The following is a 12,333-nucleotide window of genomic DNA, read 5'->3' as shown; positions in this document are numbered from 1 at the left end:
AAAAAAAATTAGCCTCATATGTCCTGAGGCAATTTTTATTAAAAAAAAATCTGCCTCAGGGCCCTGAGGAATTTTCCGAAGTGTTTTTAAAATTATTAACCGAACACCCACTAACCCCACTCCATTTTTTTATCTACCATGACACACCATTCATCAGTCAATTCAACCTTCCGCTCATTATGTGATAAAAAAACAACAACAATAACAATAACCACCATAAACGACACAACAACAACTACAACAACGTCATCTTTTGTAAATATTTGTTCTCATTCTTTTCATTAATGCAACAACAACAACAATAACAACAACATCGTTTTTGGCTTCATCAACATAACCACCACTGCCACTACCACCACCACCACCGTCATCATTAACATCCTTGCCACCACAACTAACCACCAACAACAACAACCCGAAAACATACCACCTCCTTTGTTCAACTTCGAAAATAAACGCCAACCGAATATGAAACGTGCCAATCTCATTAGAGGTCAATGTTTGAGTTTAAGGTATGCCGGATGAGGATGACATCCTCTTTGACAGTTTTTTTGTAAACAAAATACGAATCTGAGGCTGATTTTTTTTTTCAAGAGAAAAAAAATTGGCCTCAGGAACCTGAGGCTTTCTTTTTTTCTATAGAAAAAAAATTGGCCTCAGGAATCTGAGTCTATCTTTTTTTCTATAATGTCCCGAGACAGATTTTTTATAGAAAAAAAATGGCCTCAGGAATCTGAGTCTATCTTTTTTTCTATAGTGTCCCGAGACAAATTTTTCTATAGAAAAAAATTGGCCTCATGATCCTGTTGTCGATTTTGTTCTATAGAAATAAATTTGCCTTAGGTCCTTGAATACCATTCCGATATCCTCATAATAATATTCCCTTTTTATTTTCACAGACCTCAAGGTAGCAGCAAAATGGATCGCTATGAAAAACTCAGTCGATTGGGTGAAGGTTCCTATGGTGTCGTCTATAAATGTCGAGATCGTGAGACAGGCCAGCTGGTTGCCGTCAAACGTTTTGTAGAGTCTGAAGATGATCCGGCAATCAGGAAAATAGCTTTAAGAGAGATACGACTATTAAAGGTAAGATAGTAGATCGAAGAACATAGGATCTTTGATAGAAAATATTTTTTGGAGGTCTCACCATAGCCGTGGATGATGATATGTTTTCAAGGCCTGATACAAGGTGTGGATTGTTTACAACTATTTTTAGAGGCCTAAGAAGGTCATGGATTTTTATACCACACCACCACACTGTGGTACAGGGTATTATGTCTTTGAGCATATGTTTGTAACAGGCAAAAGGAAACGAAATAGACCCATGGTTCCTATTGAGAATATGCACAGAATCACTTACTGAGTCGATTTATGCATGTCCGTCTGTCAGTTCGTCCATGTATTTTTGTTAACAAAGTACAGGTCGCATTTATGATCCGATTTTGATGAAATTTGTCATAGTTCACTTATTTGGCCCAAGGACTTACCCTATTGAAATTGGAGAAAATCGGTTCAGATTTTGATATAGCTCCCATATATATTTTCGTCCGATTTAATGTAAATGGTGCACCAATGTCCCTATATATCATTCGATTTGCACGAAATGAGGCACAACGTAATAAATTAGACCTAGAATGATGTGTGTTATGTTTCCTGAAAATCGGCTCAGATTTCGATATAGCTCCCATATATAGTTTCGTCCGATTTGAGGTAAATAGTGCACCAAAGTCTCTATATATCATTCGATTTGGACGAAATTTGGCGCGGCGTACTGAATTTGGTCTAGAATTATGTGTGTTACGTTTTCTGAAAATCGGTTCAGATTTAGATATATCTCCCATATATATTTTCGTCCGATTTAATGTAAATGATGCACCAAAGCCCCTATATATCATTCGATTTGGACGAAATTTGGCGCGGCGTACTGAATTTGGTCTAGAATGATGTGTGTTGAGTTTCGTGAAAATCGGTTCCGATTTAGATATAGCTCCCATATATATTTTCGTCCGATTTAATGTAAATGGTGCACTAAAGTCCCTATATATCTTTCGATTTGCACGAAATTTGGCACAGCGTAATGAATTAGACCTAGTATGATGTGTGTTAAGTTTCGTGAAAATCGGTTCAGATTTAGATATAGCTCCCATATATATTTTCGTCCGATTTAATGTAAATGATGCACCAAAGTCTCTATATATCATTCGATTTGGACGAAATTTGGCGCGGCGTACTGAATTTGGTCTAGAATGATAGTGTTAAGTTTTCTGAAAATCGGTTCAGATTTAGATATAGCTCCCATATATAGATTCGTCCGATTTTCAGTAAATAGTGCACCAATGTCCCTATATATCATTCGATTTGCACGAAATTTGGCACAGCGTAATGAATTAGACCTAGAATGATGTGTGTTAAGTTTCCTGAAAATCGGTTCAGATTTAGATATAGCTCCCATATATATTTTCGTCCGATTTAATGTAACTGGACCATCAAAGTCCCTATATATGTTTCGATTTGCACGAAGTTTGGCACAGCGTAATGAATTAGGTCTAGAATGATGTGTGTTAAGTTTCCTGAAAATCGGTTAAGATTTAGATATAGCTCCCATATATATTTTCGTCCGATTTAAGGTAAATGGTGTACCAAAGTCCCTATATATGTTTCGATTTGCACGAATTTTGACACAGCGTACTTAATTAAGCCTAGAATGATGTGTGTCAAGTTTCGTGAAAATCGGTTCAGATTTGGATATAGCTCCCATATATATTTTCGTCCGATTTAATGTAAATGGTGCACCAAAGTCCATATATATCTTTCGATTTGCACGAAATTTGGCACAGCGTAATGAATTAGACCTAGAATGATGTGTGTTAAGTTTCCTGAAAATCGGTTCAGATTTAGATATAGCTCCCATATATATTTTCGTCCGATTTAATGTAACTGGACCATCAAAGTCCCTATATATGTTTCGATTTGCACGAAGTTTGGCACAGCGTAATGAATTAGGTCTAGAATGATGTGTGTTAAGTTTCCTGAAAATCGGTTCAGATTTAGATATAGCTCCCATATATATTTTCGTCCGATTTAAGGTAAATGGTGTACCAAAGTCCCTATATATGTTTCGATTTGCACGAATTTTGACACAGCGTACTTAATTAAGCCTAGAATGATGTGTGTCAAGTTTCGTGAAAATCGGTTCAGATTTGGATATAGCTCCCATATATATTTTCGTCCGATTTAATGTAAATGGTGCACCAAAGTCCATATATATCTTTCGATTTGCACGAAATTTGGCACAGCGTAATGAATTAGACCTAGAATGATGTGTCAGGTTTCCTGAAAATCGGTTCAGATTTAGATATAGCTTATATATCAGACCAAATGAAAAAATTAGTATCGGTTGCAGAATGACATGCTTTTGGATCCAATTTCATTTTACTGGTCCTTTAAAAATGCCACGTCTGTTAGGATTCATCAGTTGAATATACCCAAAGTGGTGAAGGGTATCATATAGTCGGTTCCGTCCGACTTTACTCCGACTTTACTTCGTTTCTCGCTGGTTTTTTTTTAATGTCTTTTTTGAAGGCCTTATACAAGGGGTGGGTTTCAAAAAATATGAGGCCTTATGCAAGGCGTGGATTAAAAAAATGCAAGACAACTTGAGCGACAGGGTAAGCGATGTTGTCGTTGACGACAACTTCGGCGACTATACTCCCTACTTTTCGTTGACGACTATATCGTTTACACAGTCGTTGAGATGTAGGGTCTATATGAGGAGAGTTTGAAAAGCGTATACTCATGTGTACAAAAAGTACTATATGGTACTATATTTGCTACAAATTCGATTGGAGGTACAAATCGAGCTGGAATCTTGAAAATTGAAAGTAACATTACCGTCGGAGTGAAGGATTGGGATATGTACATAGTTTTGGAAATTGTTTACTTATGTGTAAGAAATGTACTAAATCGTACTATAATTGGTACAATTTGGATTTGGTTGAACCGATAGAGCTGGAACAATGAAGTATGGAGTTGGGATCATTGTAGGGATCTAGGATTACGGTCAGGATTCAGTTTAACAAATTAATACTTATGGGTACTAAATTTGGTACAATTTTTGTACAATTTGAATTTTAGGTGAACCAATAGAGCTAGAATCATGAAATTTGGAGTCAGGGTAACTGTTGAGGTGTGTAATAAGTTTTAGAAATTTGTGCTAATGTGTACGAAATTTGGTACAATTTGAATTGAGGGTGAAGCGATGGAGTTGAAATCATGAAATTTTGATTTAGGATCACTGTGGAGGGGTAGGATTGGGGTATGTAGGAAGTTTTGGAAATTTGTACTAATGTGTACTAAATTTGGTACAATTTTAATTGTGGGTGAAGCGATAGAGTAGAGATCCTGAAATTCGGATTTGGGATCACTGTTGTAGTGTAAGGTTGGGATATGTAGGCAGGTTTGGAAATTGGTACTGCTGTGTACTAAATTTGGTACAATTTGAATTGTGGATGAACTGGTAGAATTTGAATCCTGAAACTTGGATTTAGGATCACTGTGGGGATTTGTTATGCAGTAAGAAGAAGGTCCGGGAAATTCGTTCACTGTGGGGGTGTTGGTTTGGGATAAGAAGGAGGATTTGGTACAATTTGAATTGTGGGTGAACCTATGGAGTTGGAATCCTGAAACTTGGATTTAAGAATACTGTGGGGGTGTTGGATTGGGGTATATAGGAAGTTTTGGAATTGTTACTACTGTGTAATAAATTTAGTACAATTTATATTATGGGTGAACCCATAGAGTTGTAATCCTGAAATTTGAATTTGGAATCATTGTGGGGGTGTAGAATCGGGATATGCATGAAGTTTTGTTAGATGGTTGAAGAGGGTACTTATGGAAATAATGTGTGCTAAATGGAAAATTTGGATTTGGGTGAACCTTTAGAGCTCGAATCATGAAATTTAGTACTAAATGGTACTCATTGGACCGAACCCATCCTACATGCAAAATTTAGTGAAGATTGGTCCATCATAACTGTGGCCTGTATCGTGTTTACAAATTATAATGGACAGACGGACGGACGGACGGACACACATATCTAGATCGATTCAGCTAGTTGAGATATGACGATCGTTATACTTAAACGTGGGTCTAGGATCAATATTTCGTGGCGTTACAAACTCTTGGGGCTGCACAAAGCTATAATACCCTGACACCATAGTTGTGTAGGGTAGAAAAAATTTCTTAAAACCATAAAAAAAAATATTTTTAAGAAGTCCCCACTATTTCGGGTACTAGACAAATTTTATTTTTTAAATCCACGCCTTTTTGAATTTTTCAATTAATTGCAATTATTAATTGGTTTCGCAAATCATGTCCCATATCGCCCCTATGTTCATTAAGAAACGCCACCTACTGCGTTAGGGGCTAGACTATGTTTAGCAAAGACACCAGTAATAATAATTTATAGCCGTGACGATAATAAGCTAAGATCCTTACCAAAACATAATCAAATATAGATGACGCTCTTTATTCGGAGGATGATCATAACTCAAGCTATTTTCTGTAACATAATCCATGAATAAAAATATTTTTAAAAAATTATCCACGACTATGTGAGACACATCTAAAATACATTTTTATAGAAGATACACTTCTGTGAAATCGTCGAAAAATATTTATAAAAAAATCGACTATGTGGAGCTATTCTAAAAAATATTTTTACAAAATGTAGACTTTTGTGAGGCCATTGAAAAATATTTTTTAAAAATTACAGGCCAGGTGGAACCTTTCTAAACCTCCAAGCTCGTATTGAAACCTCTAAATATATTTTTACACTCCACGCTTTTATTGAATCCTCCTAAAATATATTGTTAAACTCCACGCTCATATTGAGACCTCCTAAACATATTTTTAAAAAGCCTCGCCTATGTTGAGGCCTCCTAAAAAAATCTTTTAAAAATTCCCTCTCATATATGAGCCTTCTAAATCTCATTAAGGTAAAAAATGAGATTCCTTCAAATTCAAATCTTGCCTCTTAAAGCCTTTAATTTTATTTACCATTCCTTTAAAGAAGGTTGCATCTCTCTTCTGGCCCGAACAAACAAATTGTCATACAACTGACCTTTACAAATCAAGCAACCAACCACAAAACGTCATAATGTTCCTTTTTACGTTTCTAAGTTTCATTGTTATTATCCTTTCTGCTGCTGGAAATGACTACTTCATTTCTCCGTTCGCCTTTTATTTCAATCTCTCGTCCCTCCCCAACCCTCCTGCATACGTGTCATTAAATGCTGTTCCGCACACACACAAATTACTATCCAATACTAACTCCTCTTCTTTTTTTCTTCTTCTATTTTTTTTTTTCGTTTCATGACCTCCTCTCCTCCATCGTCTCTCGCATCCAAATATTTGGTCATTTAGAATTTGAAACATCCAAATTTGGTTTCACTGCTCGAAGTATTTCGCCGCAAACGACGATTGCATTTGGTATTTGAATTTTGTGAACTAACGGTACTACATGAGCTGGAACGACATCCGCAGGGCTGTCCCGAGCATTTAACCAAACAAATCGTCTATCAAACGTTACAAGGAGTGGCATATTGCCACAAGCAGGGCTGCCTGCATCGTGACATCAAACCGGAGAACATTCTGTTGACAGCACAGGGACAAGTGAAGCTGTGTGATTTCGGTTTTGCTCGCATGCTAAGTGAGTATGAAAATGAACGGACGACCAACCGACGAAGTGTCTGAACAGCAACTTCATTCTTTTGTACATCCTGCCTGAAAAGTGATAACAATGATGGCCAAACTATACTCGGCAATTTTTTTCTCCCTGATTTTTTCTTCCTCTAGGTCCTGGTGAAAACTATACCGACTATGTTGCCACCCGATGGTATCGTGCCCCAGAACTGCTGGTGGGTGACACCCAATATGGCACGCCAGTTGATGTCTGGGCCATTGGCTGCCTTTTTGCCGAGTTGGTGCGTGGTGAAGCCCTCTGGCCTGGACGCAGTGATGTGGATCAATTATATTTGATACGCAAAACGTTGGGTGATCTCCTGCCAAGGCACATACAGATTTTTGCCCAGAATGAGTATTTCAAGGTGGGTATGCAGCGAACTCCAGCAGCGTTGACAATCGAATTTCATTTCCTATTTTCATGCGATGATGTGTTTTGTTTTTTCAAAATTGTCTGGGTTTTTTGTTTTTTGCAGGGCATCACACTACCCGTACCACCCAATCTGGAAACTCTGGAAGAGAAAATGCCAGCAAAAGCCTTACAAAATCCATTGACCATCGATTTTCTAAAGGTAAGTGGCTAAATATGGCAGCAACAGCATGAGGAAGAGCTACAAAAGAGTTCCATCGTAAATGGAAATGACATGAAATGTTTTCCTTTGGAAAATTTGATAACAAGAGGTTCAATGTAAGGTAAACGGGATAGTGGCTCACTATAAGGGGAATGAAAATGAGACGTCATCAATATTGACATAATGAAATATTAGGGAGGTACGAATTTAAAAAAAATCTGTATTTGTTTTAAGACTCTACATAGTAATGAACCTTCGATTTTCGAACAACAGAAAAAATCTCCATACATAGCCGTGAATTGTTAAATACATACTCAGACTGTTTCGATTTCAATTATTTAATTGGTTTCACACGTCAGCCCCATATGGTCCTATGTTTGCTCAGAAACGCCATCTGCTGGCTTAGTGGCTCCAATAAGTTTAGCAAAGACACCAGCAATGACAATTCACAGTCAAGAACGATTAAAAGCAAAGACACGAACCAAACATGATCACATATAGAGGGCGCTAGTTATTCTGGGAAGATCACAATACAACGTGATAGATATTCTTAAACAATCCTTAATAGGATGCTTGAAAAATTATTTTTAAAAAAATTTACGCCTTGTGGGGATGTTTGAAAAAATATTTTTTAAAAAATCCACGCCTAGTGTGGATGCTTGAAAAAATATTTTTTAAAAAATCCACGCCTTGTGTGGATGCTTGAAAAAATATTTTTTAAAAAATCCACGCCTTGTGTGGATGCTTGAAAAAATATTCTTTAAAAAATCCACGCCTTGTGTGGATGCTTGAAAAAATATTTTTTAAAAAATCAACGCCTTGTTGGTCCTTGAAAAAAATATTTTTTAAAAAATCAACGCCTTGTTGGTCCTTGAAAAAAAATATTTTTTAAAAAATCAACGCCTTGAGTTGGTCCTTGAAAAAAAATATTTTTTAAAAAATCCACGCCTTGTGTGGATGCTTGAAAAAATATCTTTTTAAAAATCCACGCCTTGTGTGGATGCTTGAAAAAATATTTTTTTAAAAAATCCACGCCTTGTATGGATGCTTGAAAAAATATTTTTTAAAAAATCCACGCCTTGTGTGGATGCTTGAAAAAATATTTTTTAAAAAATCCACGCCTTGTGTGGATGCTTGAAAAAATATTTTTTAAAAAATCCACGCCTTGTGTGGATGCTTGAAAAAATATTTTTTAAAAAATCCACGCCTTGTGTGGATGCTTAAAAAAATATTTTGTAAAAAATCCACGCCTTGTGTGGATGCTTAAAAAAATATTTTGTAAAAAATCCACGCCTTGTGTGGATGCTTGAAAAAATATTTTTTAAAAAATCCACGCCTTGTGTGGATGCTTAAAAAAATATTTTTTAAAAAATCCACGCCTTGAGTGGATGCTTAAAAAAATATTTTTTAAAAAATTCACGCCTTGTGTGGATGCTTGAAAAAATATTTTTTAAAAAATCCACGCCTTGTGTGGATGCTTGAAAAAATATTTTTTAAAAAATCCACGCCTTGTGTGGATGCTTGAAAAAATATTTTTTAAAAAATCCACGCCTTGTGTGGATGCTTGAAAAAATATTTTTTAAAAAATCCACGCCTTGTGTGGATGCTTGAAAAAATATTTTTTAAAAAATCCACGCCTTGTGTGGATGCTTGAAAAAATATTTTTTAAAAAATCCACGCCTTGTGTGGATGCTTGAAAAAATATTTTTTAAAAAATCCACGCCTTGTGTGGATGCTTGAAAAAATATTTTTTAAAAAATCCACGCCTTGTGTGGATGCTTGAAAAAATATTTTTTAAAAAATCCACGCCTTGTGTGGATGCTTGAAAAAATATTTTTTAAAAAATCCACGCCTTGTGTGGATGCTTGAAAAAATATTTTTTAAAAAATCCACGCCTTGTGTGGATGCTTGAAAAAATATTTTTTAAAAAATCCACGCCTTGTGTGGATGCTTGAAAAAATATTCTTTAAAAAATCCACGCCTTGTGTGGATGCTTGAAAAAATATTTTTTAAAAAATCCACGCCTTGTGTGGATGCTTGAAAAAATATTTTTTAAAAAATCCACGCCTTGTGTGGATGCTTGAAAAAATATTTTTTAAAAAATCCACGCCTTGTGTGGATGCTTGAAAAAATATTTTTTAAAAAATCCACGCCTTGTGTGGATGCTTGAAAAAATATTTTTTAAAAAATCCACGCCTTGTGTGGATGCTTGAAAAAATATTTTTTAAAAAATCCACGCCTTGTGTGGATGCTTGAAAAAATATTCTTTAAAAAATCCACGCCTTGTGTGGCTGGATGGCTTCAAAAAATATTCTTTAAAAAATCCACGCCTTGTGTGGATGAAAAATATTCTTTAAAAAATCCACGCCTTGTGTGGATGAAAAATATTCTTTAAAAAATCCACGCCTTGTGTGGATGCTTGAAAAAATATTTTTTAAAAAATCCACGCCTTGTGTGGATGCTTGAAAAAATATTTTTTAAAAAATCCACGCCTTGTGTGGATGCTTGAAAAAATATTTTTTAAAAAATCCACGCCTTGTGTGGATGCTTGAAAAAATATTTTTTAAAAAATCCACGCCTTGTGTGGATGCTTGAAAAAATATTTTTTAAAAAATCCACGCCTTGTGTGGATGCTTGAAAAAATATTTTTAAAAAATCCACGCCTTGTGTGGATGCTTGAAAAAAATTTTTTAAAAAATCCACGCCTTGTGTGGATGCTTGAAAAAATATTTTTTAAAAAATCCACGCCTTGTGTGGATGCTTGAAAAAATATTTTTTAAAAAATCCACGCCTTGTGTGGATGCTTGAAAAAATATTTTTTAAAAAATCCACGCCTTGTGTGGATGCTTGAAAAAATATTTTTTAAAAAATCCACGCCTTGTGTGGATGCTTGAAAAAATATTTTTTAAAAAATCCACGCCTTGTGTGGATGCTTGAAAAAATATTTTTTAAAAAATCCACGCCTTGTGTGGATGCTTGAAAAAATATTTTTTAAAAAATCCACGCCTTGTGTGGATGCCACGCCTTGTGTGGAAAAAAAATATTTTTTAAAAAATCCACGCCTTGTGTGGATGCTTGAAAAAAATATTTTTTAAAAAATCCACGCCTTGTGTGGATGCTTGAAAAAAATATTTTTTAAAAAATCCACGCCATGTGTGGATGCTTGAAAAAATATTTTTTAAAAAATCCACGCCTTGTGTGGATGCTTGAAAAAATATTTTTTAAAAAATCCACGCCTTGTGTGGATGCTTGAAAAAAATATTTTTTAAAAAATCCACGCCTTGTGTGGATGCTTGAAAAAATATTTTTTAAAAAATCCACGCCTTGTGTGGATGCTTGAAAAAATATTTTTTAAAAAAATCCACGCCTTGTGTGGACGCTTGAAAAAATATTTTTTAAAAAATCCACCTCTTGTGTGGATGCTTGAAAAAATATTTTTTAAAAAATCCACGCCTTGTGTATGCTTGAAAAAATATTTTTTAAAAAATCCACACCTTGAGGTATGCTGTGAAATACAATGCTGTGATAAATACATGCTGTGATAAATACGGTTTTTAAAAAATCCACACCTTGAAAAAATATTTTTTAAAAAATCCACGCCTTGAAAAAATATTTAAAAAAATGCACGCCTTGAAAAAATATTTAAAAAAATCCACGCCTTAGAAAAAAATATTTAAAAAACCACGCCTTCAGAAAAAAATATATAAAAAAACCCACGCCTTGAAAAAAAATATATATTTTTTTAAATCCAAAATTTTATTAATTAGTTTTAAATTCTAAAATTATCCATTTTCAGAAATGTTTGGACAAAGATCCCGCCAAACGTTGGCCTTGCGAAAAACTGGTCAAGCATTCCTATTTCGATGACTATATTGCCAAACAACGGGAAATGGAAACACTGAACAGTCTGGAGGCTGCCACACTGAGACAACAACAACAGCTACTGCAACAACACATGTTACAACAACAACAGCAGCAACAACAACAACAGGCGACACAATCATTATTACAAACAACCCAGGCAGCGGCAGCAGCCGCTGCTGCTCAAGCCACTGGGATGAATACAGTGGCCTCGACGGGAAGAGATAAATCAAAGGTGAGAGGGAAAATTAGCACAATTGTGGAATTTGAATTTTTATATTCGAATGTTGTTGTTGTTATTTTTTTTTCGTAGACTTCAAATACCTCACTTCCTCTACTGACAGCCAATCATCACCATCATCCACAACATCACAGTCAAGACTATGGCAAATTACAGCCGCTGAATAAACATTCAACGTTATATCCCAGATCGGAACATCATCTGCCGACTATATAGAATGTTGGAGAGCTGGACAACAGCAATAAGAACAATTCAAAATTATTAAATGTATTTTATATTCGGATTAAGTGGGGTGGGGTTATCTGTGAAAAGCATGGGATATTTTTTTTTTTTTTTTGTATATTTTCCTTAATTGTTTCATTTCCACAAAAATTTGATTTTTTTATTTAATATGTGTCTTTAAAAATAAAATAATAATAAATAATGCAAAACGAGTAAATAAATTTAGATTGTTTTCCTTGCACGATGATCAGGTTAAGGGAAATTACTTCATTAGTAACCTGGTGTTAAGGGTCAAGTTAAATAAATATTTGTAAGGAGGTAGGTATGTAAATGATTTTCAATATTTTATTCGTAGATCTACATAAGGCGTGGATTTTTTAAATAAAATTTTTCATGGACCCATATAAGGTGTGGATTTTTTAAATAATATTTTCATGGATTTATGAGGGTCCTTCAAAAAATTAATAAAAATTTCCAGGCCTTATGAGGGACCTTCAAAAAATTAATAAAAAAATTCCAGGCCTTATGAGGGACCTTCAAAAAATTAATAAAAAAAAATTCCACGCCTTATATAGGTGCTAAAAAATTATTTAAAAAAACCACGCCTTATGTAGACCACCGAAAAAATTATTAAAAAAAATATCAGGCCTTATGAGGGTCCTTCAAAAAATTAATAAAAAAAGTCCACGCCTTATA

General features: G+C 34.8%; 1 protein-coding gene across 1 annotated transcript; it reads left to right on the top strand.

The window, feature by feature from the left end:
• Positions 1-460: 460 nt before the first annotated feature.
• LOC133331520 (cyclin-dependent kinase-like 1) lies at positions 461-11,632 on the top strand. The gene is made up of 7 exons (XM_061539906.1): positions 461-512; positions 900-1,086; positions 6,424-6,709; positions 6,856-7,106; positions 7,218-7,313; positions 11,110-11,409; positions 11,488-11,632. Exons 1-7 carry the CDS (start codon positions 469-471, stop codon positions 11,629-11,631), a joined length of 1,308 nt encoding a protein of 435 aa, XP_061395890.1. The 5' UTR covers positions 461-468; the 3' UTR covers position 11,632.
• Positions 11,633-12,333: the final 701 nt, after the last annotated feature.

The sequence above is a fragment of the Musca vetustissima genome, unplaced genomic scaffold (genome assembly GCF_032173495.1).
Source record: "Musca vetustissima isolate MV318-11 ecotype Yass unplaced genomic scaffold, APGP_CSIRO_Mvet_v1 utg9752, whole genome shotgun sequence".
Lineage (NCBI taxonomy): Eukaryota > Metazoa > Arthropoda > Insecta > Diptera > Muscidae > Musca > Musca vetustissima.
This window is presented reverse-complemented; position numbering and strand designations above follow the sequence as displayed.

What these genes read in the sequence shown, in the direction of transcription:
- LOC133331520 (XM_061539906.1), top strand. Translation starts at nt 469, where the DNA reads ATGAAACGTGCCAATCTCATTAGAGGTCAATGTTTGAGTTTAAG. An exon ending in CGGTTTTGCTCGCATGCTAA is followed by an intron (nt 6,710 to 6,855) that starts GTGAGTATGAAA and finishes TTCTTCCTCTAG; the next exon opens with GTCCTGGTGAAAACTATACC. An exon ending in CCCAGAATGAGTATTTCAAG is followed by an intron (nt 7,107 to 7,217) that starts GTGGGTATGCAG and finishes TGTTTTTTGCAG; the next exon opens with GGCATCACACTACCCGTACC.